This window comes from Panthera leo, chromosome B1, assembly GCF_018350215.1.
Source record: "Panthera leo isolate Ple1 chromosome B1, P.leo_Ple1_pat1.1, whole genome shotgun sequence".
Taxonomy (NCBI): Eukaryota; Metazoa; Chordata; class Mammalia; order Carnivora; family Felidae; genus Panthera; species Panthera leo.
In genome coordinates, this window is record NC_056682.1 from 77,652,239 (window position 1) to 77,678,947 (window position 26,709).

Sequence of the window (26,709 nt, forward strand, 5' to 3'; positions counted from 1 at the left end):
CATCAGTTGATGGACATTTAGGCTCTTTCCATAATTTGGCTATTGTTGAGAGTGCCGCTATAAACATTGGGGTACAGGTGCCCCTATGCATCAGTACTCCTGTATCCCTTGGATAAATTCCTAGCAGTGCTATTGCTGGGTCATAGGGTAGGTCTATTTTTAATTTTCTGAGGAACCTCCACACTGCTTTCCAGAGCGGCTGCACCAATTTGCATTCCCACCAACAGTGCAAGAGGGTTCCTGTTTCTTCACATCCTCTCCAGCATCTATAGTCTCCTGATTTCTTCATTTTGGCCACTCTGACTGGCGTGAGGTGGTATCTGAGTGTGGTTTTGATTTGTATTTCCCTGATAAGGAGCGACGTTGAACATCTTTTCATGTGCCTGTTGGCCATCCGGATGTCTTCTTTAGAGAAGTGTCTATTCATGTTTTCTGCCCATTTCTTCACTGGGTTATTTGTTTTTCGGGTGTGGAGTTTGATGAGCTCTTTATAGATTTTGGATACTAGCCCTTTGTCCGATGTGTCATTTGCAAATATCTTTTCCCATTCCGTTGGTTGCCTTTTAGTTTTGTTGGTTGTTTCCTTTGCTGTGCAGAAGCTTTTTATCTTCATAAGGTCCCAGTAATTCACTTTTGCTTTTAATTCCCTTGCCTTTGGGGATGTGCCGAGTAAGAGATTGCTACGGCTGAGGTCAGAGAGGTCTTTTCCTGCTTTCTCCTCTAAGGTTTTGATGGTTTCCTGTCTCACATTCAGGTCCTTTATCCATTTTGAGTTTATTTTTGTGAATGGTGTGAGAAAGTGGTCTAGTTTCAACCTTGTGCATGTTGCTGTCCAGTTCTCCCAGCACCATTTGTTAAAGAGACTGTCTTTTTTCCATTGGATGTTCTTTCCTGCTTTGTCAAAGATGAGTTGGCCATACGTTTGTGGGTCTAGTTCTGGGGTTTCTATTCTATTCCATTGGTCTATGTGTCTGTTTTTATGCCAATACCATGCTGTCTTGATGATGACAGCTTTGTAGTAGAGGCTAAAGTCTGGGATTGTGATGCCTCCTGCTTTGGTCTTCTTCTTCAAAATTACTTTGGCTATTCGGGGCCTTTTGTGGTTCCATATGAATTTTAGGATTGCTTGCTCTAGTTTCGAGAAGAATGCTGGTGCAATTTTGATTGGGATTGCATTGAATGTGTAGATAGCTTTGGGTAGTATTGACATTTTGACAATATTTATTCTTCCAATCCATGAGCAGGGAATGTCTTTCCATTTCTTTATATCTTCTTCAATTACCTGCATAAGCTTTCTATAGTTTTCAGCATACAGATCTTTTACATCTTTGGTTAGATTTATTCCTAGGTATTTTATGCTTCTTGGTGCAATTGTGAATAGGATCAGTTTCTTGATTTGTCTTTCTGTTGCTTTCTGTTTACTGGGTCTCTGTCTGGTTTAGGAATCAAAGTAATACTGGCTTCATAGAATGAGTCTGGAAGTTTTCCTTCCCTTTCTATTTCTTGGAATAGCTTGAGAAGGATAGGTATTATCTCTGCTTTAAATGTCTGGTAGAACTCCCCTGGGAAGCCATCTGGTCCTGGACTCTTATTTGTTGGGAGATTTTTGATAACCGATTCAATTTCTTCGCTGGTTATGGGTCTGTTCAAGCTTTCTATTTCCTCCTGATTGAGTTTTGGAAGAGTGTGGGTGTTTAGAAATTTGTCCATTTCTTCCAGGTTGTCCACTTTGCTGGCATATAATTTTTCATAGTATTCCCTGATAATTGTTTGTATCTCTGAGGGATTGGTTGTAATTATTCCATTTTCATTCATGATTTTATCTATTTGGGTCATCTCCCTTTTCTTTTTGAGAAGCCTGGCTAGAGGTTTGTCAATTTTGTTTATTTTTTCAAAAAACCAACTCTTGGTTTCCTTGATCTGCTCTACCGTTTTTTTAGATTCTATATTGTTTATTTCTGCTCTGATCTTTATTATTTCTCTTCTTCTGCTGGGTTTAGGCTGCCTTTGCTGTTCTGCTTCTATTTCCTTTAGGTGTGCTGTTAGATTTTGTATTGGGGATTTTTCTTGTTTCTTGAGATAGGCCTGGATTGCAATGTATTTTCCTCTCAGGACTGCCTTCGCTGCATCCCAAAGCGTTTGGATTGTTGTATTTTCATTTTCGTTTGTTTCCATATATATTTTAATTTCTTCTCTAATTGCCTGGTTGACCCACTCATTCATTAGTAGGGTGTTCTTTAACCTCCATGCTTTTGGAGGTTTTCCAGACTTTTTCCTGTGGTTGATTTCAAGCTTCATAGCATTGTGGTCTGAAAGTATGCATGGTATAATTTCAATTCTTGTAAACTTATGAAGGGCTGTTTTGTGACCCAGTATATGATCTATCTTGGAGAATGTTCCATGTGCACTCGAGAAGAAAGTATATTCTGTTGCTTTGGGATGCAGAGTTCTAAATATATCTGTCAAGTCCATCTGATCCAGTGTATCATTCAGGGCCCTTGTTTCTTTATTGACTGTGTGTCTAGATGATCTATCCATTTCTGTAAGTGGAGTGTTAAAGTCCCCTGCAATGACCACATTCTTATCAATAAGGTTGCTTATGTTTATGAGTAATTGTTTTATATATCTGGGGGCTCGGGTATTTGGCGCATAGACATTTATAATAGTTAGCTCTTCCTGGTGGATAGACCCTGTGATTATTATATAATGCCCTTCTTCATCTCTTGTTACAGCCTTTAATTTAAAGTCTAGTTTGTCTGATATAAGTATGGCTACTCCAGCTTTCTTTTGGCTTCCAGGAGCATGATAAATAGTTCTCCATCCCCTCACTCTCAATCTAAAGGTGTCCTCAGATCTAAAATGAGTCTCTTGTAGACAGCAAATAGATGGGTCTTGTTTTTTTATCCATTCTGATACCCTATGTCTTTTAGTTGGCGCATTTAATCCATTTACATTCAGTGTTATTATAGAAAGATATGGGTTTAGAGTCATTGTGATGTCTGTATGTTTTATGCTTGTAGTGATGTCTCTGGTACTTTGTCTCACAGGATCCCCCTTAGGATCTCTTGTAGGGCTGGTTTCGTGGTGACAAATTCCTTCAGTTTTTGTTTGTTTGGGAAGACCTTTATCTCTCCTTCTATTCTAAATGAGAGACTTGCTGGATAAAGGATTCTCGGCTGCATATTTTTTCTGTTTAGCACACTGTAGATATCGTGCCAAGCCTTTCTGGCCTGCCAAGTTTCAAAGGAGAGATCAGTCACTAGTCTTATAGGTCTCCCTTTATATGTTAGGGCACGTTTATCCCTTGCTGCTTTCAGAATTTTCTCTTTATCCTTTTATTTTGCCAGTTTCACTATGATATGTCGTGCAGAAGATCGATTCAAGTTACGTCTGAAGGGAGTTCTCTGTGCCTCTTGGATTTCAATGCCTTTTTCCTTCCCCAGTTCAGGGAAGTTCTCAGCTATAATTTGTTCAAGTACCCCTTCAGCACCTTTCCCTCTCTCTTCCTCCTCTGGGATACCAATTATGCGTATATTATTTTTTTTTAGTGTATCACTTAGTTCTCTAATTTTCCCCTCATACTCCTGGATTTTTTTATCTCTCTTTCTTTCGGCTTCCTCTTTCTCCATAACTTTATCTTCTAGTTCACCTATTCTCTCCTCTGCCTCTTCAAGCCGAGCCATCGTGGATTCCATTTTGTTTTGCATTTCGTTTAAAGCGTTTTTCAACTCCTCGTGACTGTTCCTTAGTCCCTCGATCTTTGTGGCAAGAGATTCTCTGCTGTCCTGTATACTGTTTTCAAGCCCAGCGATTAATTTTATGACTATTATTCTAAATTCACTTTCTGTTATATTATTTAAATCCTTTTTGATCAGTTCATTAGCTGTTGTTATTTCCTGGAGATTCTTCTGAGGGGAATTCTTCCGTTTGGTCATTTTGGAGAGTCCCTGGAGTGGTGAGGACCTGCAGGGCACTTCCCCTGTGCTGTGGTGTATAACTGGAGTTAGTGGGCGGGGCCGCAGTCCGACCCGATGTCTGCCCCCAGCCCACTGCTGGGGCCACAGTCAGACTGGTGTGTGCCTTCTCTTCCCCTCTCCTAGGGGCGGGATTCACTGTGGGGTGGTGTGGCCCGTCTGGGCTACTTGCACACTGCCAGGCTTGTGTTGCTGGGGATCTGGCGTATTAGCTGGGGTGGGTAGGCAAGGTGCACGGGGGCTGGAGGGGCAGGCTTAGCTCGCTTCTCCTTAGGTGATCCACTTCAGGAGGAGCCCTGTGGCAGCGGGAGGGAGTCAGATCCGCTGCCGGAGGTTTGGCTCCGCAGAAGCACAGAGTTGGGTGTTTGCGCGGAGCGAGCAAGTTCCCTGGCAGGAACTGGTTCCCTTTGGGATTTTGGCTGGGGGATGGGCGGGGGAGATGGCGCTGGCGCCTTTGTTCCCCGCCAAGCTGAGCTCTGCCGTCCGGGGGCTCAGCAGCTCTCCCTCCCTTTGTCCTCCAGCCTTCCCGCTTTCCAAGCAGAGCTGTTAACTTATGACCTCCCAGACGCTAAGTCGCGCTTGCTGTCGGAACACAGTCTGTCCGGCCCCTCCGCTTTTGCCAGCCAGACTCGGGGGCTCTGCTTGGCCGGCGAGCCGCTCCTCCGCCCCGGCTCCCTCCTGCCAGTCCGTGGAGCGCGCACCGCCTCGCCGCCCTTCCTACCCTCTTCCATGGGCCTCTAGTCTGCGCTTGACTCCGGAGACTCCTTTCTGCTAATCCTCTGGCGGTTTTCTGGGTTCTTTAGGCAGGTGTAGGTGGAATCTAAGTGATCGGCAGGATGCGCTGTGAGCCCCACGTCCTCCTACGCCGCCATCTTCCTAAAGTCTCTGGATTGTTGTATTTTCATTTTCGTTTGTTTCCATATATTTTTAAATTTCTTCTTTAATTGCCTGGTTGACCCATCCATTCTTTAGTAGAAAGTTCTTTAACCTCCATGTTTTTGGAGGTTTTCCAGACTTTTTCCTGTGGTTGATTTCAAGTTTCATAGCATTGTGGTCTGAAAGTGTGCATGGTATGATCTCAATTCTTGTATACTTATGAAGGGCTGTTTTGTGACCCAGTATGTGATCTATCTTGGAGAATGTTCCATGTGCATTTGAGAAGAAAGTATAATCTGTTGCTTTGGGGTGCAGAGTTCTAAATATATCTTTCAAGTCCATCTGATCCAATGTATCATTCAGGGCCCTTGTTTCTTTATTGATCCTGTGTCTAGATGATCTATCCATTGTTGTAAGTGGAGTATTAAAGTCCCCTGCAATTACCACATTCTTATCAATAATGTTGCTTATGTTTGTGGTTAATTGTTTTGTATATTTGGGGGCTCCCATATTCGGCACATAGACATTTGTAATTGTTAGCTCTTCTGATGGATAGTCCCTGTAATTATTATAAAATTCCCTTCTTCATCTCTTGTTACAGTCTTTAATTTGAAGTCTAGTTTGTCTGATATAAGTATGGCTACTCCAGCTTTCTTTTGACTTCGAGTAGCATGATAGATAGTTCTTCATCCCCTCACTTTCAATTTGAAGGTGTCCTCAGGTCTAAAATGAGTCTCGTGTAGACAGCAAATAGATGGGTCTTGCTTTTTTTATCTATTCTGATACCCTATTTCCTTTGGTTGGAGCATTTAGTCCATTTACATTCAGTGTTATTATTGAAGGATATGGGTTCAGAGTCATTGTGATGTTTGTAGGTTTCATGCTTGTAGTGATGTCTCTGGTACTTTGTGGTCCTTGCAACATTTCACCCACAGAATCCCCCTTAGGACCTCTTTTAGGGCTGGTTTAACGGTTATTAATTCCTTCAGTTTTTGTGTGTTTGGGAAGACCTTTATCTGTCCTTCTATTCTGAATGACAGACTTGCTGGATAAACGGTTCTTGGCTGCATATTTTTTTTTTGTTCATCACATTGAAGTATTCCTGCCATTCCTTTCTGGCCTGCCAAGTTTCAGTAGATAGGTCTGCACTAGTCTTAAGGGTCTCCCTTTGTAGGTTAGAACCTGTTTATCTCTAGCTGCTTTCAGAATTTTCTCTTTATCCTTGCATTTTGCCAGTTTCAGTATGATGATATGTCGTGCGGAAGATCAATGCAAGTTACATCTGAAGGTAGTTCTCTGTGGCTCTTGGATTTCAATTCCATTTTCCTTCCCCAGATCAGGGAAATTCTCAGCTATGATTTGTTCAAGTACACCTTCAGTCCCTCTCTCTCTCTCTTCCTCTTCAGGAATTTCTATTATATGGATATTGTTCCATTTGATTGCATCACTTAGTTCTCTAATTCTCCCCCCATACTCTTGGATTTTTTTATCTCTTTTTTTCTCATCTTCCTCTTTTTCCATAATTTTATCTTCTAATTCACCTATTCTCTCCTCTGCCTCTTCAATCCGTGCTGTGGTCGCCTCCATTTTATTTGGACCTCATTTATAGCATTTTTTAGCTCCTCATGACTATTTCTTAGTCCCTTGATCTCTGTCGCAATAGATTCTCTATACTTTTTTCAAGCCCAGCAATTAATTTATGACTATTATTCTAAATTTTTGTTCCATTATATTACTTAAATCGTTTTTGATCAGTTCGTTAGCTGTCCCTACTTCCTCCAGTTTCTTTTGAGGAGAATTCTTCCGTTTCATCATTTTGGGTATTCCCTGGGGTGGTGCAGAACTGCAGGGCACTTCCCCTGTGCTGTCTGAAGTAACTTGTGTTGGTGGGCAGGGCCGCATTCACACCCGATGTCTGTCCCCAGCCCACCACTGGGACTGCAGCCAGACTGGTGTGTACCTTATCTTCCCCTCACCCAGGGCAGGACTTACTGTGGAGTTGTGTGGCCCTTGTCTTGGCGATTTGCACACTTCCAGACTTGTGGTGCAGCTTTGATGGGATCTGGTGTATTAGCCAGGGTGGATCTGCAAGGTGCACAGGGATGGGAGGGGTAGGCTTAGCTTGCTTTACTGCAGGTGGTCCCCTGCAGCAGGGGCCCTGGAGCACCAGGAGGGAGGCAGACCCATCAGAGGGGTGGATCCATGGAAGCACAGCATTGGGTGTTTGCACCGTGCAAGCAAGTTTGGTGACAGGAACTGGTTCCCTTTGGGATTTTGCTGGGGGGTGGGGAGAGGGAGATGGTGATTGCCAGTGCCTTTGTTGCCCTGCCAAGCTGAACTCTTTCTTCCAGGGCTCAACACCTCTCCCTCCCGGCGTCCTCTCACCCTCCCTGCTCTCTGAGCAGAGCTGTTGACCTTTAACATTCCAGATGTTAAGTCCTGCTGGCTGTCAGAACTCACGGAGTCCGGCCCCTCAGCTTTTGCAAGCCAGACTTCGGGGGTTCTGACTTGCCAGGCAGGCTGCCCCTTCCGCCCTGGCTCACTCCTGCCAGTCCGTGTAGTGTGCACCACCTCACCACCCTTCCTACCCTCTTCCATGGGCCTCTTGTCTACACTTGGCTCCGGAGAGTCTGTTCTGCTAGTCTTCTGGCGGTTTTCTGGGTCTATATCTTTTACAAATATATTTCAACCCTCAGAAGGACTTATATTGTAATGTAAACTTCTCCATCCAGCTCCCTCCTCTCATTAGTCTTTTTATTGTCTTTCATGTTATACTTCAATTCCTGCATTTAGAAGAATAAATTCCTATAGTTTTGATTTCTCTTGGAGATTGAAGAAACTTTATATAGTGACTGGTAAAGAAACAACCTGTGTGTTGGTGAGCTAAAGACCTTCTTCAGTCTTCCCTAATCTGAAAGTTGAATGGCTTTTTGAGGTCATCGCCATTACTGAGTGGCCAGCATTACCTTTGGAATCTCTCTATTTTTCTTAAGAACCGTGAAGAAAATGCTACACCTAAGAACATCTTCCAAAATGGATGCTGCTCTTGCTGCATGAGGAGATTTTGAATATCCATGGGTTTCCTGGGCATATCAAAGCTTCCTAGGGGCAGTTAGATGGCTTGAAAATCCTCCTGTGGTTTTTATGTGTTTGGGGAAGCTCTAAAATTTAATAATGCAAAGATACTGACTTGTGAAAAATCCCAGAATGATGTGTTTGGTGCCTTCTGGTTCTGCATGTGTGCAAGCTATTGACATTCCTCCCTTTAAATTGCTTCTCATACAAGAAGCAGTAGCAATATAAAGGAGGAAGCTTACTGCTATTTCACAGAAGGTGCTAGTGACATGACTGACTTCTGCTGGGGAAACACAAGTGTTAATAGTCAAGCCTGGCAGGAAAAGATTTTCAGTTTATTTCACATGTTTTAATGTGTAATTGTAATTTTATATGTATATGCTATTAATGATTTTATCTTCACAATTACCTACTATTAAACAACCTTTAACTTTACCTTTAATGGTGTGTTTATATATACTTCTGGTAGGGTCATATAACTGTTTAGAACTATGAAAATTCCTTGCTCTTTAGAAAATACCCTTTAACCACATTTGGGGTAAGTATTGGAGGTGTAATATGCCAATAATAGATTACCTTTTTATAGTAAAAATATTCTAGAATTCCACACTAATACTAGTAATATAGAAATATGTCTTAGGAGGGGTGCCTGGGTGGCTCAGTCAGTTAAGCAACTGACTTCAGCTTGTGTCATGATCTCATGGTTTGTGGGTTTGAGCCCTGCATCAGGCTCTGTGCTGACAGCTCAGAGACTGGAGCCTGCTTGTATTCTGTGTCTCCCCCTCTCTCTCTGCCCCTCCCCTGCTCATGTTCTGTCTGTCTCTTTTAAAAATAAATAAAAACATTAAAAAAAGGAATATGTCTTAGAGTTAATATGAAAAATGAAAGATTTTCTTCCATATTTCATCTGTGGTTAATCAAAAATTTAATCATTATAGTATGAGAGAAATTCTCAGAATTGTCCAAAGGAAAAAAAAAATCCAGATGAAATTTGGAAAGAAAAGAAGAATTGATGGATTAGACAGCTGCTTCTAAAAAGAAGCTGGAGGTGCAATAATATTGTGTAAATTATCAGAATTAATCTTGGTACCAAATTGTAGGATGTGAGAAAATATGTGGGGGAATGGAGTCTGAGAAGTGGTTTGGAATAAATAACACACAGGTTGTTAAAAGTTTTAAAAATTTTGACATGAGGGTTTAATAAATGACTTACATCTTATATCAAGTATTTAGAATGTAGGGTGCCTGAGTGGCTCAGCTGGTTAAGCATCTGACCTCGGCTCAGGTCATGATCTTGGTGGTTCCTGAGTTTGAGCCCTGCTTCAGGCTCCGCACTTGGGATTCTCTTTCTTTCTCCCTCTCTCTCTGCCCCTTGCTCACTTGTGCCTTGTCTCTCTCAAAAATAAAATTAAAAAAAAATTTAGAATGTGTCACTCCAAATGCATGGTCATCTAGAGACAAAGAGCTTGAAATAGTTTAAAGAAGCAGGTCATACCTGTGGAAAAGGAAAGATTTTGATAAAGAATGGAGTTGAAACATTAAGACAGAATGGACTTGAGATTTGAATATATCTATATGTAGAACACTAATACTTATCAAAAGTCCACAGGACCTCTTAAATAGGACTGCTGCTGATTTTGCAAAATGGAGACTACCCCCCTCAAATCGGAAAAGATCCAAAACAGAAACCAGTTTTTGATAGCAAGAGATAGAAGGATAGGAAGAGAGAGGCACAATGGAGGTTGTTAAGGCCATACAGTTGCAAGAGGGTAACTGGAAAAAAAATCAGAGACTATCTTAGTACTGAAAATCCTCAAGAATGTTTGTCTGAGACTGTTTTACTTAGCAGCCTTCAAACTTGACACCCTTCATCATGGAGAGCATGCCAATTCAGTTAGTCTGGCCAAGAAGGAAGCAGTTAAAAAAAAATCAAGTTGGCAAGTGTAAATAGTAGTATCACATACGGACAGTGTGTTCTTAGCCAAGCACATTGTTTTGTGCAAAGTATGGAATATATTTGTTAAAATTAATTTTTGTAGTCATTAGTATTTTTGTAGCCATGAATATGTGTCATGGAACATCTTGAGGGCAACATTTGAAATATGTAGGTCCTGCTTCACGTTTTATGATGACCTACATGTTGCTCATAATTTTTTTTAAATTACAGTATTATTCTTGAAGATGATGTCCTACTTTGAAAATGAAAACATCATCAGGGAATTCTAAAAGTTACAAATAGTTGAGAGAGGTTACAAACTAATTTTCAAGGTGATTGTTGCATTTTAACATAATGATAGAAGAAAAGTTAATCTTTGATCTTAAAAAATGATTGGCATCAAATACAAAATTAACATATATAAGTCAGATGCATCTGAGAGAGTAATATGACACAGAATGAGTGTAACTTTAAAAGGGAGACTTATAATTTGTTTAAAATATTTAAAACAATCATTCTTATGTCCTAATATTGAGGGGTGTTTGCAATGCAAACACAACTTACTTTCACTTGTCTTTATGTTTTTCCTTTATAGATTTAGAGATTTTATATCTCTAAAACTTCTTTGGCTTTACTTGTCAAATAGTGGTTAAGGACATATTTGAAACTTAAGAACCAGAACTAAAATGAGCATTTCCTTGTGGTATCATGAGCATACCATATAACAATAGCCAAGACATTTTATGTTCCTGACTTCTTATAGAGTCTGAGGGGGAAGACAAAACCAACAATCCAAAATCCATTAATTCATTTATCAAGATTTCCTCAAATTCCTTTTATCTGAGACCACTTTTTTCCCAAAGATATTTTGTGCAAAATAATTGTCATGGCAGATTATAAAGTAGATATGCAATTCATCAATGCCTCTAGGCATAAGTTTAACCTTTGGATCACACAGAATGACCAGGGAGGGAATGGCCCAGTTATTCTTAAGTCTTATAGAATTATCTTCCTGGTTGTTCTTTCCAATGTTGACAGATAATTGAAGAATTGTCTTAAAAAAATCCACATTAAACACTCTCATGTAATTGTTGAAGAAATGCTGTTGAAACTAATCATCACAACATACTACACTTCTTTTGAAGAACTCATGGAAGAAATTTTTCACAGAAGTTAAATTTGCTTCTCTTATAGACATTGTGAATGTCAGAACTACCATGTTTTCTTCATTACTTTGTGTATTCGTTGTTTGCCAGGCCTGCCATAATAAAATACCACAGAGTGGGTAGCTTATATAATGGAAGTTAATTTTCTCACATTTCTGGAGACTAGAAGTCTAAGATCAAGATGCTGGCAGAGTTGATTTCTCCTGAGTCTTCTCTCCTTTGCTTACAGATGGCTGCTTCTTGGTGTTTCTCTGTGCACACGTGTCCCTGGCCATCTATTCCTCTTCTTATAAGGCCAACAGTTCTATTGGATTAGGGCTTCACCCTTATGACCACATTTAACCTTAATTACCCCTGAAAGACCTTATTTCCAAATATTGTCACATTGCGAATTAGGACTTCAATATATGAATTTTGGTGGAACATAACTCAGTTCATACATTTTGATAGCTAGGAAATGGAGAACAAAATCTGTGTGACAAAAATATCAGAAAATATTTGATACTATCTTTCTATCTATATTTTCCCTTTAATCTGGCTTTGTTATTTTCCTTTTTCATATGTACTATATTTTTTGTAAGCTATCTTGAATCTCTTTTATAAGACAGGGAACACATAAATAAATAAATAAATAAATAAATAAATAAATAAATAAATAAATTCTCATCTGTAATAGATTTGTATGGATATTTTTTCACTGAAATGATTGGTAGGAACTGTATTCCTGGGTGCCAAAAGATGCTGGAGGAAGTACAATGATCATACTCCTCTGAGTATTGTCAAACAGAAAAGTACTTAGGCTGCAAAGCAGACCAAAAGTTTCTTTGAGGTCTTTAGGAATTCCAGTCCAGGAGACACAGATTCAGGAGGAACCTGAGGGAGGAGAAAGAGTATATAAAGGCAAAACCCTCAGGCTTCTATAAGTTGTTTTGAAAGAATTATGACTGGTGTAGGTAAAAATAATTAACTTTAGTCTATTTAGGGTATGTTACTATGCTAGTTGTTAGGTTGGAATTCAGTGATATAAGCTTCATTCTGAGACCTGCAACACGATGTAGCCATTTGTGCCCAGCACAGTCTAAAAGTTTATGTTCCATCCACTTGTAGTTGTTCATTTCCCCAGTGGTCTCCTGGATCCTGACATTCTAGGGCCTTTGACATTCCTGACTCCATCTTGGATGTTTCAGTTCATAGTATACTTACAAATTTACATCAGTGTTTAGGTTTGTGATATAGATTAGAATGGAATGGTTCCTTCTCCCTTTGATAATAGAACATTAGTGAAATTAGAATTTTACATTGAAGTTGTTTTCCTACTTATGTCAACTCTTCTTTCTCTATTCTAGAAAACCTTACTGAAGAAAGAGCAACAGCCTATCCAACCAGAACCAAAGCCACCCAGGTATATCTTTATGTGATAGCAGAAAAGTATAAATTAATGTGCTTGTTTTGGTTTTATCCTTACTTAGGTATCTACGTTTAAAGAAGTGCATGTGATTGAAAGCTTGAGTTTTTAACGTATATGTTTTAGTGCTTCCATTTAATTTGACTAAGGCAAGGAGAAAAAAAATCTTTTTTTTTTTTGAGTATATTAATGAGCATTCAGTAGACCAGGCTGAAGCTTACTATGTAGTAGCTGAGAAAATCAGTGTAAACAATAGTATATAATGTTTCATCTATTTTGTTTATTAGAAACAGGGTACTATAATTCACTATGGTAAAAGCATGTCTTTCAATGACTCAGAGAGAGTGTTAAGATTTCTTTGCTGTTATATGTATCAAATTTGTTAACAAACTTGTGAAAAACTATTGATTTTATGAGATAGATTGGACAGTGTGAGGGAAAGAATGGATTGTGGAAAGGTAACAGTGAACGTTCTCAGAAAGGGAAGTTTCACACTTGTGCTTTCTTATTTACTGGTAATACATTCATTCATTAACCCACCAAATATTATCTAGGACTAATGAGGTGCAAAGCACTGTGCCAGGCCATCCAGATGCATATAGTAAAGGGGTACACCTTGGAGACTGAAGTTTGTCAGAAGCTACCAGTTTGGAACTCTAAGCCCCCAGTAAATACAAGTTTATTGAAATATATTATTCAGGCTACCTTCTTCTACTTTATATCCTTCTTCATTCCTCTTCTCATTTACTCAAAATATGTGGCTCTACAAGGTCCATAATTCCTCCTCCATAATTCCAAAATTCAGAAAGCTCCAGAAACTGAAAGTTGATGTCACTTAAGGTGGTACTAAAATTACTTGGTGTCAAAAACCTGACCTCAAGTGACAAGTGATTATGATTATTCGGTTTTTACTTTTCCTATTTTATGTGGATATTCACATTTTGCCTACATATTAACATTAATTACATTAGCTAATTAATATTGATGTGTTTTGTATCAGGACACTGCCTCATACCCTGCTTGAGTGTTACATAATATATTGTAAATATACTATATTAATTTCCTAAAATTAAAAAAAAATATGATTTCCAAAATATATATGACTCTAAGTTTCAAGTACTATGGAATTGCACTTATGGAAAATCTAGGCCAAATATGGCTATGAAAAATGCAATGCAATTATTTAAATATTCAGTAAACAGGGGTGCCTGGGTGGCTCAGTTGGATGAATGTCCGACTTCAGCTTAGGTCATGATCTCACAGCTTGTGAGTACAAGCCCTGCGTCAAGCTCTGTGCTGACAGCTCGGAGCCTGGAGCCTGCTTCAGATTCTGTGCCTCCCTCTCTCTCTGCCCCAACCCACTCACATTCTGTCTCTGTCTCTCTCAAAAATAAATAAACATTAAAAAATTTTTTAAATACTCAGTTAACAGCTGTCCAGTTTAAGATTGGATATTACTGGAGACCTAGTCTTATAATAAGTTTAGCCATAGCACTCAGTCTGGACTTATTATGTACTTGACTTTGTACTTTCATATAACTCCTGTTAAGAACACAATGAAGTAAGTATTTTTGATATCACCATTTTATGGATGAGAAAAGTGAGGTTGAATATCTCATTTAGGGTCATCCAGCTAGTTGGCAATGGAGCTAGATTCAAACCTAGGTTCTTTAATTATAGACACATAGCTATGATACTATAAATTGTGCCAGAATGATCTCTGACTAAAATTTCAACCTCTGTTAAGGCAAGGATTGTTGATTCTGTTTGCACTTTTATTTAAAGCTCCTCACATAATCTCTGGAATATAGCTGAACCCAGTAAATACAATTGCATAAGTGAACAATGTCCAGAGGCAAAGGAAAAACAGATTTGTATTTTGTTTTTTTGAGAAAATTTTCTTTCAGTCTTTTATAGTTTATTCATTTAACAACAAATATTAAACACTTGCTGTTTTATGTGCTAAAGACAGCGTGAACAAGATAGACTCTTTACATCGATTTAACTTAAAGCCTAGGCATACTTTTCATTGCTGTTCACAATGGAAGTAGTTAAAAATTGGAGTTTAAGTCCCATTGAGTGATGGGGAGTTAGTGAGCACCTCATTCTTTCCATAGAAATCTTAGAAGGCAAAAACCTAAGGAGTGGAAACTGTGTCTTAGGACTAAAGGATTCACCTAAGTACTAAGGACAAAACAAATTGATTTGCCCTAATGAAAGTGTAAAATTAAGCCTTGACAAGTTCAAGATGATAAACTAGTAATTTGGCCACCAAATAGAATGAAAAAAACAAACCCAACATTCTGCCAAGGACAGTAACAGAATTCAGAATCTGTATAATGTAAAATGTTTAGTATACAACAAATAAAATACTAGACATGAAGAAACAGGAAAATCTGATTTACATCAAAGAAAAAGATATCCCAGATGTTGGAATTAATGGGCAAAGAGCTTTAAAGTAGCTATTGTTAATGTTCAAGAACTTAAAGGAAAAGATGTTCATAATAATAGAGAATGCCAGCGGGGAGAGGGCCAACATGGCGGAGAAGTAGAGGGATCCATACTCCAGCGTCTCTCAAACAAGGAAATGTAGAAGCCAAAGGACTTTGAACACCAGAGCCTGGGAGGAAAAGAGACTGAATCTACTAGAAAGAAAATGGGAAAGCTGGAAAAAAAATAGGTGGGTAACTACCAACTGGGGGAGATAAAAAAAAAAGTCTGCATGGTCACGGAGGGGAGGGACTCCCTTCTGCAGATGGACAAAAGGAAGAGAAAGAGTGGCTAGGGGAGTGCAGGACCATAGCTGGACAGGAGAAAGACCGCAGACTGAGACTGAGAGGGATCCGGTCTCTAACTGTGGGGCTTTCTTCAGACAGGGGCTGACTCCCTGTTCCCGCACCTGGGGAGGAGGGGAGCCAGGCCAGGGTGTGGTGGTAGGTCATAGGCTCAGTATGCAGCTGGAGAAAGTGGTTCCCTCCCTGGAGGGCTGCGCGATAGTACAAAACCTGCCTGCATCTGCCACGCCTAGGCACAGTGGCTGGGCGGAGGGCACAGTCTGCAGGAGTATAAGGCGGCCGTTTGCCTGGAGTGCTGTGGGAAAAGACAAAGCCTGCCTGTGTGCGCCACCCTGGGGGCTTGCGGTGAGGGCAGCAGCTCTCAGTCTGCAATAGGAGAAGTCGGTCCTCCCTGAAATGCGGTGGCACAGACAAAGCCAGCTGGGACCACATATCGCTGCACAGAGAGGTGCTTCCCCAGTGCCAGAGCACACAGAGTGGGACTTTGAATCCTAGCCAAACGCAGGGTCAGGGGAGTTGGTGGAGTGAGAAGGAGCTCCCTGTCTGCACCCACAACACATTGAGGAAGACTCAAATGGAGTCCACTGAGTCTGGCTCCGTGGAGAAGAGACTGGGGGAATCACCATCCCCCCCCCACCCACCACCACCACCACCACCGAAGTGGGGCCTCAGAGGGATCACTCCCCGGGCCCATAGTGGAGGTGGGTTCAGATTTCGCCAACACACATGCCCTTGCACTGGGTAACTGTGTATCCACCAGAGCAGCACAGACCCGGCAGATAGCCCCTCCCGACAAGTGATCAGCATTGCCTGGATTAACTCTAGGTCAATTCTGGATATATAGATATATTCTAACCCCCTCTCCCCCATTTCTCCTCCTTATCTCTTCCCTCCCCTAGGCTGGTTACTTTGGTTATTGGTCTATCTAAACAGACATATATAATCCATTGTCTTCATACATGTTCTACACCTCCTTCTTTACACTCCTTTCTCTCTCTGTGGAATAATCAAGCCATATAGCTTCTCTATCTGGGTAATTTTATCTTCCTTTCGTTTTCCCTGCCTCCTTCTTTATTTTCCTCCCTCTGGATTAAGCCTTTTAGTCTCTCTGGCTAATCATCGTTTATTCTCCCCCCCCCCACCCCCCTTGTCATTTCTCTCTTTGTATGTGCTCTTCCATAAGCATTACCTCCACCCTCTTCTTTACTTGTAGTCGGTGTTTATGGGTTTTTTGTTTTTAGTCTTTAAGCTTTTGTTTTGTTTATTTGTTTGTATTTTTTGTTTGTGTGCTTGCGTGTTTTTGTCTCCTGTTTGTCTGTTTTCCTCTACAGGGCTACTCCAAGGAACAAATCAAAGCACACCTGGTGGAGGGTACAAAATATTACTACGAGCAGGGTAATAAAATAACCAAAGTCACAACAGAGAGCAAGTAACAATCCCCGAAAAAAACACCTCTTGAAGGGCCAGGCCCTGGACCATGTATAATCCTACTTTAACATGACAGTGCTTGCAGGTGCAGAGCACACAAGCTTTTAAAATGCATGAGGGACAGAAAAGTAGCCAAAATGATGAAACAGAAGAATTCTCCTCAAAAGAAACTCCAGGAAGTAGCGACAGCTAACGAATTGGTCAAAACCGATTTAAGCAATATCATGGGACAAGAATTTAGAGCAATAGTCATAAAATTAATCGCTGGGGTTTAAAAGAGCATAGAGGACAGCAGAGAATCTATTGCTACAGAGATCAAGGGACTAAAAAACAGTCTCCATGAATTAAAAAATTCTATAAATGAGGTGAAAAGAAAATGTAGGCAGCCATAGCACGGATTGAAGAGGCAGAGGAAGGATAGGTGAATTAGAAGATAAAATTATGGAAATAGAGGAAGACGAGAAAAAGAGAAAAAAATCCAGTAGTATGAGGGGAGAATTAGAGAACTAAGTGATGTAATCAAACAGAATGAATTTCGTATCATATCAATTCCAGAAGAAGAAGAAGAGAGAGAAAGGGGCATAAAGTGTACATGAACAAATTATAGCTGAGAACTTCCCTGATCTGGGGAAGGAAACAGGCATTGAAATCCAAGAGGCACAGAGAACTCCCTTCAGATGTAACTTGCATCGATCTTCTGCACGACATATCATAGTGAAACTGGCAAAATACAAGGATAAAGAGAGAATTCTGAAAGCACCTAGGGATAAACAGGCCCTAACATACAAAGGTAGACATATAAGGGTAGTAGCAGACCTATCTACTAAAACGTGGCGGCCAGAAAGGAATGGCAGGAAATCTTCAATGTGATGAACAACAACAACAAAAAAATGCAACCAAGAATCCTGTATCCAGCAAGACTGTCATTCAGAATGGAAGGAGAGATAAAAGTTTTCCCAAGCAAACAAAAACTGAAGGAATTCATCACCACTAAACCAGCCCTACAAGAGATCCTAAGGGGGATTCTGTGAGTGAAATGCTGCAAGGACCACAAAGTACCAGAGACACCACTACAAGCATGAAACCTACAGACATCACAATGATTCTAAACCCATATCTTTCAATAATAACGTTGAATGTAAATTGACTAAATGCTCCAACCAAAAGACATAGGGTATCATAATAGATAAAAAAAAACAAGACTTATCTATTTGCTGTCTACAAGAGACTCAGTTTAGACCAGACGACACTTTCAGATTGAAAGTGAGGGGATGGAGAACTATCTATCATGCTACTGGAGGTTAAAAGAAAGCTGGAGTTTTACTTATATCCAACAAACTAGACTTTAAATTAAAGGCTGTAACAAGATATGAAGAAGGACATTTTATAATAATTACAGGGTCTACCCATCAGGAAGAGCTAACAATTATAAATGTCTATGCACCAAATATGGGAACCCCCAAATATATAAAACAATTACAAACATAAGCAACCTTATTGATAAGAATGTGGTAATTGCAAGAAACTTTAACACTCCACTTACAACAATGGATAGATCATCTAGACAGAGAATAAGCAGGAAACAAGGGCCCTGAATGATATATTGTATCAGAGGTACTTGACAGATATATTTAGAACTCTGTATCCCAAAACAACAGAATATACTTTCTTCTCGAGTGCACATGGAACATTCTCCAAGATAGATCACATACTGGGTCACAAAACAGCCCTTCATAAGTATACAAGAATTGAGATCATACCATGCACACTTTCAGACCACAATGCTATGAAACTTGAAATCAACCACAGGAAAAAGTCTGGAAAACCTCCAAAAACATGGAGGTTAAAGAACACCCTCCTAAAGAATGAGTGGGTCAACCAGGCAATTAGAGAAGAAACTTAAAAATATATGGAAACAAATGAAAATGAAAATACAACAATCCAAACGCTTTGGGATGCAGTGAAGGCAGTCCTGAGAGGAAAATACATTGCAATCCAGGCCTATCTCAAGAAACAAGAAAAATCCCCAATACAAAATCTAACAGCACACCTAAAGGAAATAGAAGCAGAACAGCAAAGACACCCCAAAGCCAGCAGAAGAAGAGAAATAATAAAGATCAGAGCAGAAATAAACAATATAGAATCTAAAAAAAAAACTGTAGAGCAAATCAATGAAACCAAGAGTTGGCTTTTTGAAAAGATAAACAAAATTGATAAACCTCTAGCCAAGATTCTCAAAATGAAAAGGGAGAGGACCCAAATAGATAAAATCATGAATGAAAATGGAATTATTACAACCAATCCCTCAGAAATATAAGCAATTATCAGGGAATACTATGAAAAATTACATGCCAACAACTCGATAACCTGGAATAAATGGACAATTTCTGAAGCACCCACACACTTCCAAAACTCAAACAGGAAGAAATAGAAAACTTGAACAGACCCATAAGCAGCAAAGAAATGGAATCAGTTATCAAAAATCTCCCAACAAATAAGAGTCCAGGACCAGATGGCTTCCCAGGGGAGTTCTACCAGACGTTTAAAGCAGAGATAATACCTATCCTTCTCAAGCTGTTCCAAAAAATAGAAAGGGAAGGAAAACTTCCAGACTCATTCTATGAAGCCAGCATTACTTTGACTCCTAAACCAGACAGAGACCCAGCAAAAAAAGAGAACTACAGGCCAATATCCCTGATGACTATGGGTGCAAAAATTCTCAACAAGATACTACAAAATTGAATTCAACAGCATATAAGAAGAATTATTCACCATGATCAAGTGGGATTCATTCCTGGGCTGCAGGGCTGGTTCCACATTAGCAAATCAATCAACGTGATACATCACATTTATAAAAGAAAAGATAAGAACCATATGGTCCTGTCAATCGATGCAGAAAAAGCATTTGACAAAATTCAGCATCCTTTCTTAATAAAAACCCTCGAGAACGTCAGGATAGAAGGAACATACTCAAACATTATAGAAACCACTTATGTAAAGCCAACAGGTAATATCATCCTCAATGGGGAAAACCTAAGAGCTTTCCCCCTGAGATCGGGAACACGACAGCAATGTCCACTTTCACCGCCGTTGTTTAACATAGTGTTGGAAGTTCTAGCATCAGCAATCAGACAACAAAAGGAAATCAAAGGCATCAAAATTGGCCAAGATGAAGTGACGTTTTCACTTTTTGCAGATGACATGATATTATACATGGAAAATCCGACAGACTCCACCAAAAGTCTGCTAGAACTGATACATGAATTCAGCAAAGTTTCAAGATACAAAATCAATGTATAGAAATCAGTTGCATTCTTATACACTAACAATGAAGCAACAGAAAGACAAAAAGAAACTGATCCCATTCACAATTGCACCAAGAAGCATAAAATACCTAGGAATAAACCTAAACAAAGATGTAAAACATCTGTATGCTGAAAACTATAGAAAGCTCATGAAGGAAATTGAAGAAGATTCAAAGAAATGGAAAAACTTTCTGTGCTCATGGATTGAAAGAATAAATATTGTCAAAATGTCAATATTTCCCAAAGCTATCTACACTTTCAGTGCAATCCCAATCAAAATTGCACCAACATTCTTCTTGAAGCTGAAACAAACAATACTAAAATTTTTATAGAACCACAAAAGACCCTGAATAGCTAAAGTAATATTGAATAAAAAAACCAAAGTGGGAGGCATCACAATCTCAGACTGTAGTCTGCTACAAAGCTGTAATCATCAAGACAGCACAGTATTGGCACAAAAACAGATACATAGACCAATGGAATAGAATAGAGACTCCAGAATTGGACCCACAAAAGTATGGCCACGTAATCTTTGACACAGCAGGAAAGAATATCCAATGGAAAAAAGACAGTCTCTTTAACAACTGGTGCTGGGAGTGCTGGACAGCAACATGGAGAAGAATGAAACTAGACCACTTTCGTACACCATTCACAAAAATAAATTCAAAAAGGATGAAGGACCTGAATATGAGACAGGAAACTGTGAGATGCAAGAGAGAAGCATCAAAGGAAAAGGCTTCAAAATGGAAGGGCTGGAGAAGGTGCAAGGCCTTAGGACATTTTTGCACAGCTGAACAAGGCTGCGGCTTGTAAGGAATGCCTAGAGCCATTAACATTTTCCAAGGCTGGTTCCTCCTTCACATGTGACCCTTCCTAGTGTTATAGAAACCAATTAACTTGAAATTCAACCTTGAAAAGCTAAATTAGGTTGATTAACACACTTGCTTAGCTGACTTTATGCATGTAGTCTTTAGCAATTATCCTAATAAAAAGAAGCTTCATTCTGGAGTCAGGGCCTCATTCCCACTCGAGTATGAGGACCTTCACTTAAGTGCACTTTGTTTGTGGACTCATCTTTTGCGATTCCAGCCATACTCCCTGCAACAGGAAACCATCAAAACTTTAGAGGACAAAGCAGGAAAAAATCTCTCTGATTCCAGCTGTAGCAATTTCTTACTTGACACATCCCCAAAGGCAAGGGAATTAAAAGCAAAAATGAACTCTTGGGACCTCATGAAGATGAAAACCTTCTGCACTGCAAAGGAAACAATCAACAAAACTAAAAGGCAACCAACAGAATGCGAAAAGATATTTGCAAATGACATATCGGACAAAGGGCTAGTATCCAAAATCTATAAAGAGCTCACCAAACTCCACATCTGAAAAACAAATAACCCAGTGAAGAAATGGGCAGAAAACATGAATAGACACTTCTCTAAAGAAGACATCCGGATAGCCAACAGGCACATGAAAAGATGCTCGGTGTCACTCCTCATCAGGGAAATACAAATCCAAACCACACTGAGATACCACCTCACACCAGTCAGAGTGGCTAAAATGAACAAATCAGGAGACTATAGATGCTGGTGAGGATGTGGAGAAATTGGAACCCTCTTGCACTGTTGGTGGAAATGCAAACTGGTGCAGCTGCTCTGGAAAACAGTGTGGAGGTTCCTCAAAAAATTAAAAATAGATCTACCCTATGACCCAGCAATAGCACTGCTAGGAATTTACCCAAGGGATACAGGAGTGCTAATGCATAGGGGCACTTGTACCCCAAAGTTTATAGCACCACTTTCAACAATAGCCAAATTATGGAAAGAGCCTAAATGTCCATCAACTGATGAATGGATAAAGAAGATGTGGTTTATATATACCATGGAATACTACTTGGCAATGAGAAAGAATGAAATCATGCCATTTGCTTCAACATGGATGGAACTGGAAGGTATTATGCTAAGTGAAATAAGTCAGGCAGAGAAAGACAGATACCGTATGTTTTCACTCTTATGTGGATCCTGAGAAACTTAACAGAAGACCATGGGGGAGGGGAAGGGAAAAAAAAGTTACAGAGAGGGAAGTGGGCAAACCATAAGAGACTTAAAAACTGAGAACAAACTGAGGGTTGACGGTGGGTGGGAGGGAGGGGAAAGTATGTGATGGACATTGAGGAGGGCACCTGTTGGGATGAGCACTGTGTGTCGTATGGAAACCAATTTGACGATAAGTTTCATATTAAAAAAAATAATAGACAATGCCAGTGCAGAAATAGAAACTATACAAAATAATCAAATAAAAATTCTGAAACTGAGAAATATGGTATTGATATGAAAATACAATTGAGTACGTTTAACAGCATGTTGGAAAATGCAGTAGAAAAGGTCAGTAAACTTATAGATCAATAGAAACTAATCTGAAGCAAAGTAAACCATAATGGAGAAACAAAATGAACAAAACCTGAATGACCTATAATCTAATATCAAATGGACTACCATATATGAATTGGAGTCTCAGAAGGAGAAGAGAAATAAAAAGAGGCAGAAAAAAAAAACAGTTGAAGTAATAATGGCTGAATTTTTCCTAAATTTAATGAAATAACATCTTTACATATCCAAGATCATCAAATATAAGCAAGATAAATACAAGAAAAACCCCATGAAGACAAGTATAGTAAGAGTTGACAATCAAAGGCAAAGAAAAAACTTTGGAAATAAGCAGGGAGCTGTGGGGGATGTACATTATAAGGAAAGTTACAATTTTAAGAATGATGGATGTCTTCTCATCAGAAATGATGGAGGACAGAAGGCAATGAAATTATATAAAGTTCTGAAAGAAAAAAAAAACTATCAACTGATAATTTTATATCAAATGAAACTATCACACAACATTGAGGCTGAAAAAGCAATTTGCAGTTAAATTAAAGAAATGAGAATTTATTACCAGATGATATGCCCTTCACAAATTTCAAAGAAAGTTCTTCATGATGAAAGGAAATGACATCTGATGGGAACTTTAATCTACAAGAAGAAATAAAGAACATTGAAAATAGAAAATATATGTTGATCAATTTAAAAGAATAATTTTTAAAAATTTCTTTAAAATTGACCATTTAAGGGAAAATTATAACATTATTATGTTACTTATAAGTTAGTTAGATACAAGTATGTGTGACAATAATAGCAACAGAAATGGAGCTATTCTCTTGCAAATTTCTTTCATTTTATGTATAACAGTATTAATTCTAAACAGAGTGTGGTAATTAAGAATGCATATTACAATTCCTAGAGCAACCACTAATACAAAAAGGCAAACCTAAAAGATACTCTAGAAACTGAAATGGAATACCTAAAACTAAATGGAATACTAAAAGAAGACAGGAAAGGGGAACATATTGAGTGAATAAAAAACAAATACAAAATAGACTTAAACCCAACTGTAGCAACATTTATATTAAATATACAATGTAAACATTATATGTAAATGAAAGAGCTTCTCAGGATGGATAAAAAAGCAAGAACAACTCTCAGCTCTCTCTAAAACATGAATGTAAAGACATTAATTGGAAGTAAAAGGATAGAAAAAGATAAAACAATGAACAAAAGCTAGCAGAAGAGTGCTAGAGTGGTCATATTAACATCAAAGTACTCTTCAAGGACTATTTCCAGAGATAAAGAGGACACTTCATAATTGTAAAAGGGTCAATTTTCAGAATTAGATAATAATCCTAAATGTGTATGCCTTAGAAATATTCAATGTAAATAAAGCAAAAATTGACAGGATTAAAGAGTAAAATGGGCAACTTCATAAGTATGCCTGGAAATTTTTCCCATGCCTCTTTTAGTAATAGGAAAATTAGTCAAAAGAATAAATAGTGTTATCGCAGCTTTGAACAAGCTACCAACTAATTGACCTAATTGACATTTGTACAAGACTACATTCAACAACTGTGCAATATACATTCTTTTTAAGTGCACATTTAACATTCATTATAGAAATAAGAAAGCAATGAAATAAATAACAGAGAAACAATATAGCAAATTAACAAATCCAAAAGTTGATTCTTTGAAAGCAATAATAAATTTTGTAAGGTCGTTACAAAACTTATTAAGAAAAAGAAGAGTTAAAACACAAATGCCAATATTAAAAATAAAGGGATGTGAATGACTTCATGCCTACTATGTGCAAAACAACAAAGATAAAAGGACAAATTCTTTGAAAAAAAGATAGCATGCCAAAACTGAAACAAGAATAGATAGAAAACTTGGATGACTCATGTCTAGTAAAGAAATTTAATTTGTTATAAAAAACCTTTCCCCCAAAAAACTTGCTTTAAAGAAACGAAAGTTATTTTTTATAACAATTTAATGGTGATAAATCAGCTGATATTATGTCTTTTTCCTATAAATATTCTCTACCTGATTAGTTTGACCAGGAAGTCTTTTTTTTTCCCTCATAGGTGTCACTAAATTAAAATCCAGGCCAGCCCTTTCAATGATTAAAAAATTGTACAGTCTGAAAGATGAGTGTTTATTATAGTTATTTTACTGGAGCCAGCCAGCTAATCTGGATGCTAAACATTTTCCTGTACAGTCTTCCATCTGTTGCAGGCATAAAGAGCTGTGGCAAAGTTTTGCAGGGATATATAGCTTATTTTTGCAGGGAAATCTTAAACATTTTAGAGAATGATGTCTAAAGGGAAGTTTAGAGGTCTTTTGATTTAATCCTTTTAATTTGTAGTTGAGAAAACTGAGATTCAAAAAGATTAAGTAACTTCTTCAAGGTCACAAAAGTAAAAAAGAAAAACAGATTCTCAGTATTCTTTTTTTTGTTTTTAATGTTTATTTATTTTGAGAGGGGGGGAGGGGCAGAGAGAGGGAGAGAGAGAGAATCCCAAGCAGGCTGTGCACTTTCAGTGCAAAGCCTGACATGAGGTTCTATCCCACAAACTGTGAGATCATGACCTGAGCCGAAATGGAGAGTCAGATAGATGTTCAACTGACTGAACCACTCAGGCACCTCCCTCAATATTCTTACCAGTCATGCTGCTTTATGCCATTTGTGATATTAAATTTTAACTGTCTTTCTGATGCTCACTGAAGAAATGTAGACTGAAACTGTACTTATTGAATTAGCAAATCTTAGAGTGGCTCTAGTGATTAAAAAGTGTCACTAGAATAGAATCCCAGGGAGAAGGAAGCAATGTGAAAATAAAGTGGTGAACAATATAAAACTGTAAATACAAAACATGCAGACAATTTCATTGAAAATATCTTAGTGAAACAATATTAATATTTTCTTGTTTACCTGAAATCCCACACCATTTCTGTCATAGAAATTCCAGAAAACTTTAAAATCCAAATGTTGAGACCTTATAAGCTTGACCTGAAGGATTTTTCTTGTTAGAAAGGAATTTCCCATATATTTTCAGCTCAAGGTTTCCTTACAGCCTGCATGAGGCAGGGTGTATTATAACCTTCTGTCAGTCATCAGTCAACTTCAATGGGGTACTGGCCAATTTCTAAAGCACATTTGCATTTCAAGGGTAAATATATGTCACTATCAGGCTAGAGTAAATACAAGACAGTTTGCCCCCCATCCCCTCTTCTTAGTTATAGAAAAAAAAGAAAAGATAATGGAATTCATTTACACATACCCACAAGCTTTGCAGGAACCCTCTACATTTGGCAAATAGAACTGGTTTGTGTGCTAACTCAGCATTATTTTTTAAAGAAACAGTCTCTTGTCTGCTAAAAGGTGGGGCTAGGAAGTTAAGCAAATGAAAAATGGAGTTGCTGCACTTGATTTGGAATTACGCAAATTGGTGTACCCACTCCTGTTCTTGGTGGGGGAGGTGGGGAATGGAACCTGTTGCCCTTCCGTAGGTAAATGATGGTTCAAAAGGCAGAGTCATGATGGTTTCTGTCCTAGTCTTCAATGATCATAAACTTAAGAGACAGGTTTTCAAGTTCCTATCTTTTTCTTTTATCTCCCTGTTTTTTCAGCTATCAAGATCTCAAAATTTAGGAGAAGAAAAGATGGCATAGTAATGCTTAGGTACATTTGCCTGTGCAAATATATGTACAGATGTACAGAAGACTTTTCATTAGCGTTATTATTAAACAAAGAGCTGTAGTCCTCAAATCCAGTACATTTAGGTTGAATTTTGCAGGTTGCAGACTCCAAACAGTGGCTGGTTGCTTTTATTTTTGGGTTCTTAAATATATACATTTGTGTATTTTTATAAGAGAGAGGTGATCTTATTGCCTTAATTTTCTAATTCTGGTGTAAACATTTTTTTCATATACGCCCTTGCTCAACATTTTTAGAATATAATTTTCATAGATGAGCATTTATAACGTTTGTTTCTGAATAATTTCTACTTCAGTATTTCAATTTAAATAATAAATTGTGAAATTGTTAAAACTCCACAGGTTTCAGATTATTAGAAATCCATAAGATTAAAGTATGGTTGAGAAAGCCTGAAACCATTATTAAGGAAAGTATAAGTGAAGCATTTCAAAGAAAGCCAACTGATTTCAGTTCATTTAGAATTGTCAAAGGAACATTTTTGTGAATTTTATTGTTTTTTAAAGTAAAATACCAATTATAAGTTTGTTTTTTTTTTAAATTTTTTTTCAACGTTTTTTATTTATTTTTGGGACAGAGAGACAGAGCATGAACGGGGGAGGGGCAGAGAGAGAGGGAGACACAGAATGGGAAACAGGCTCCAGGCTCCGAGCCATCAGCCC

General features: G+C 38.5%; 1 protein-coding gene across 15 annotated transcripts in view; it reads left to right on the forward strand.

Annotated features, from left to right (window-relative positions):
• The window catches only part of IQCM (IQ motif containing M), a 662,550-nt gene that overhangs the window by 212,996 nt on the left and 422,845 nt on the right, over window positions 1-26,709 (forward strand). For all 15 annotated transcript variants that reach the window (XR_006201682.1, XR_006201681.1, XR_006201683.1 and 12 more), the window contains one exon: window positions 12,374-12,429. Coding sequence is in view for 12 of the 15 variants with exons in the window: in XM_042935333.1 (XP_042791267.1) it covers window positions 12,374-12,429 (56 nt within the window). In the remaining 3 variants the exon portion in view is untranslated. The remainder of the gene's footprint in view (window positions 1-12,373; window positions 12,430-26,709) is intronic.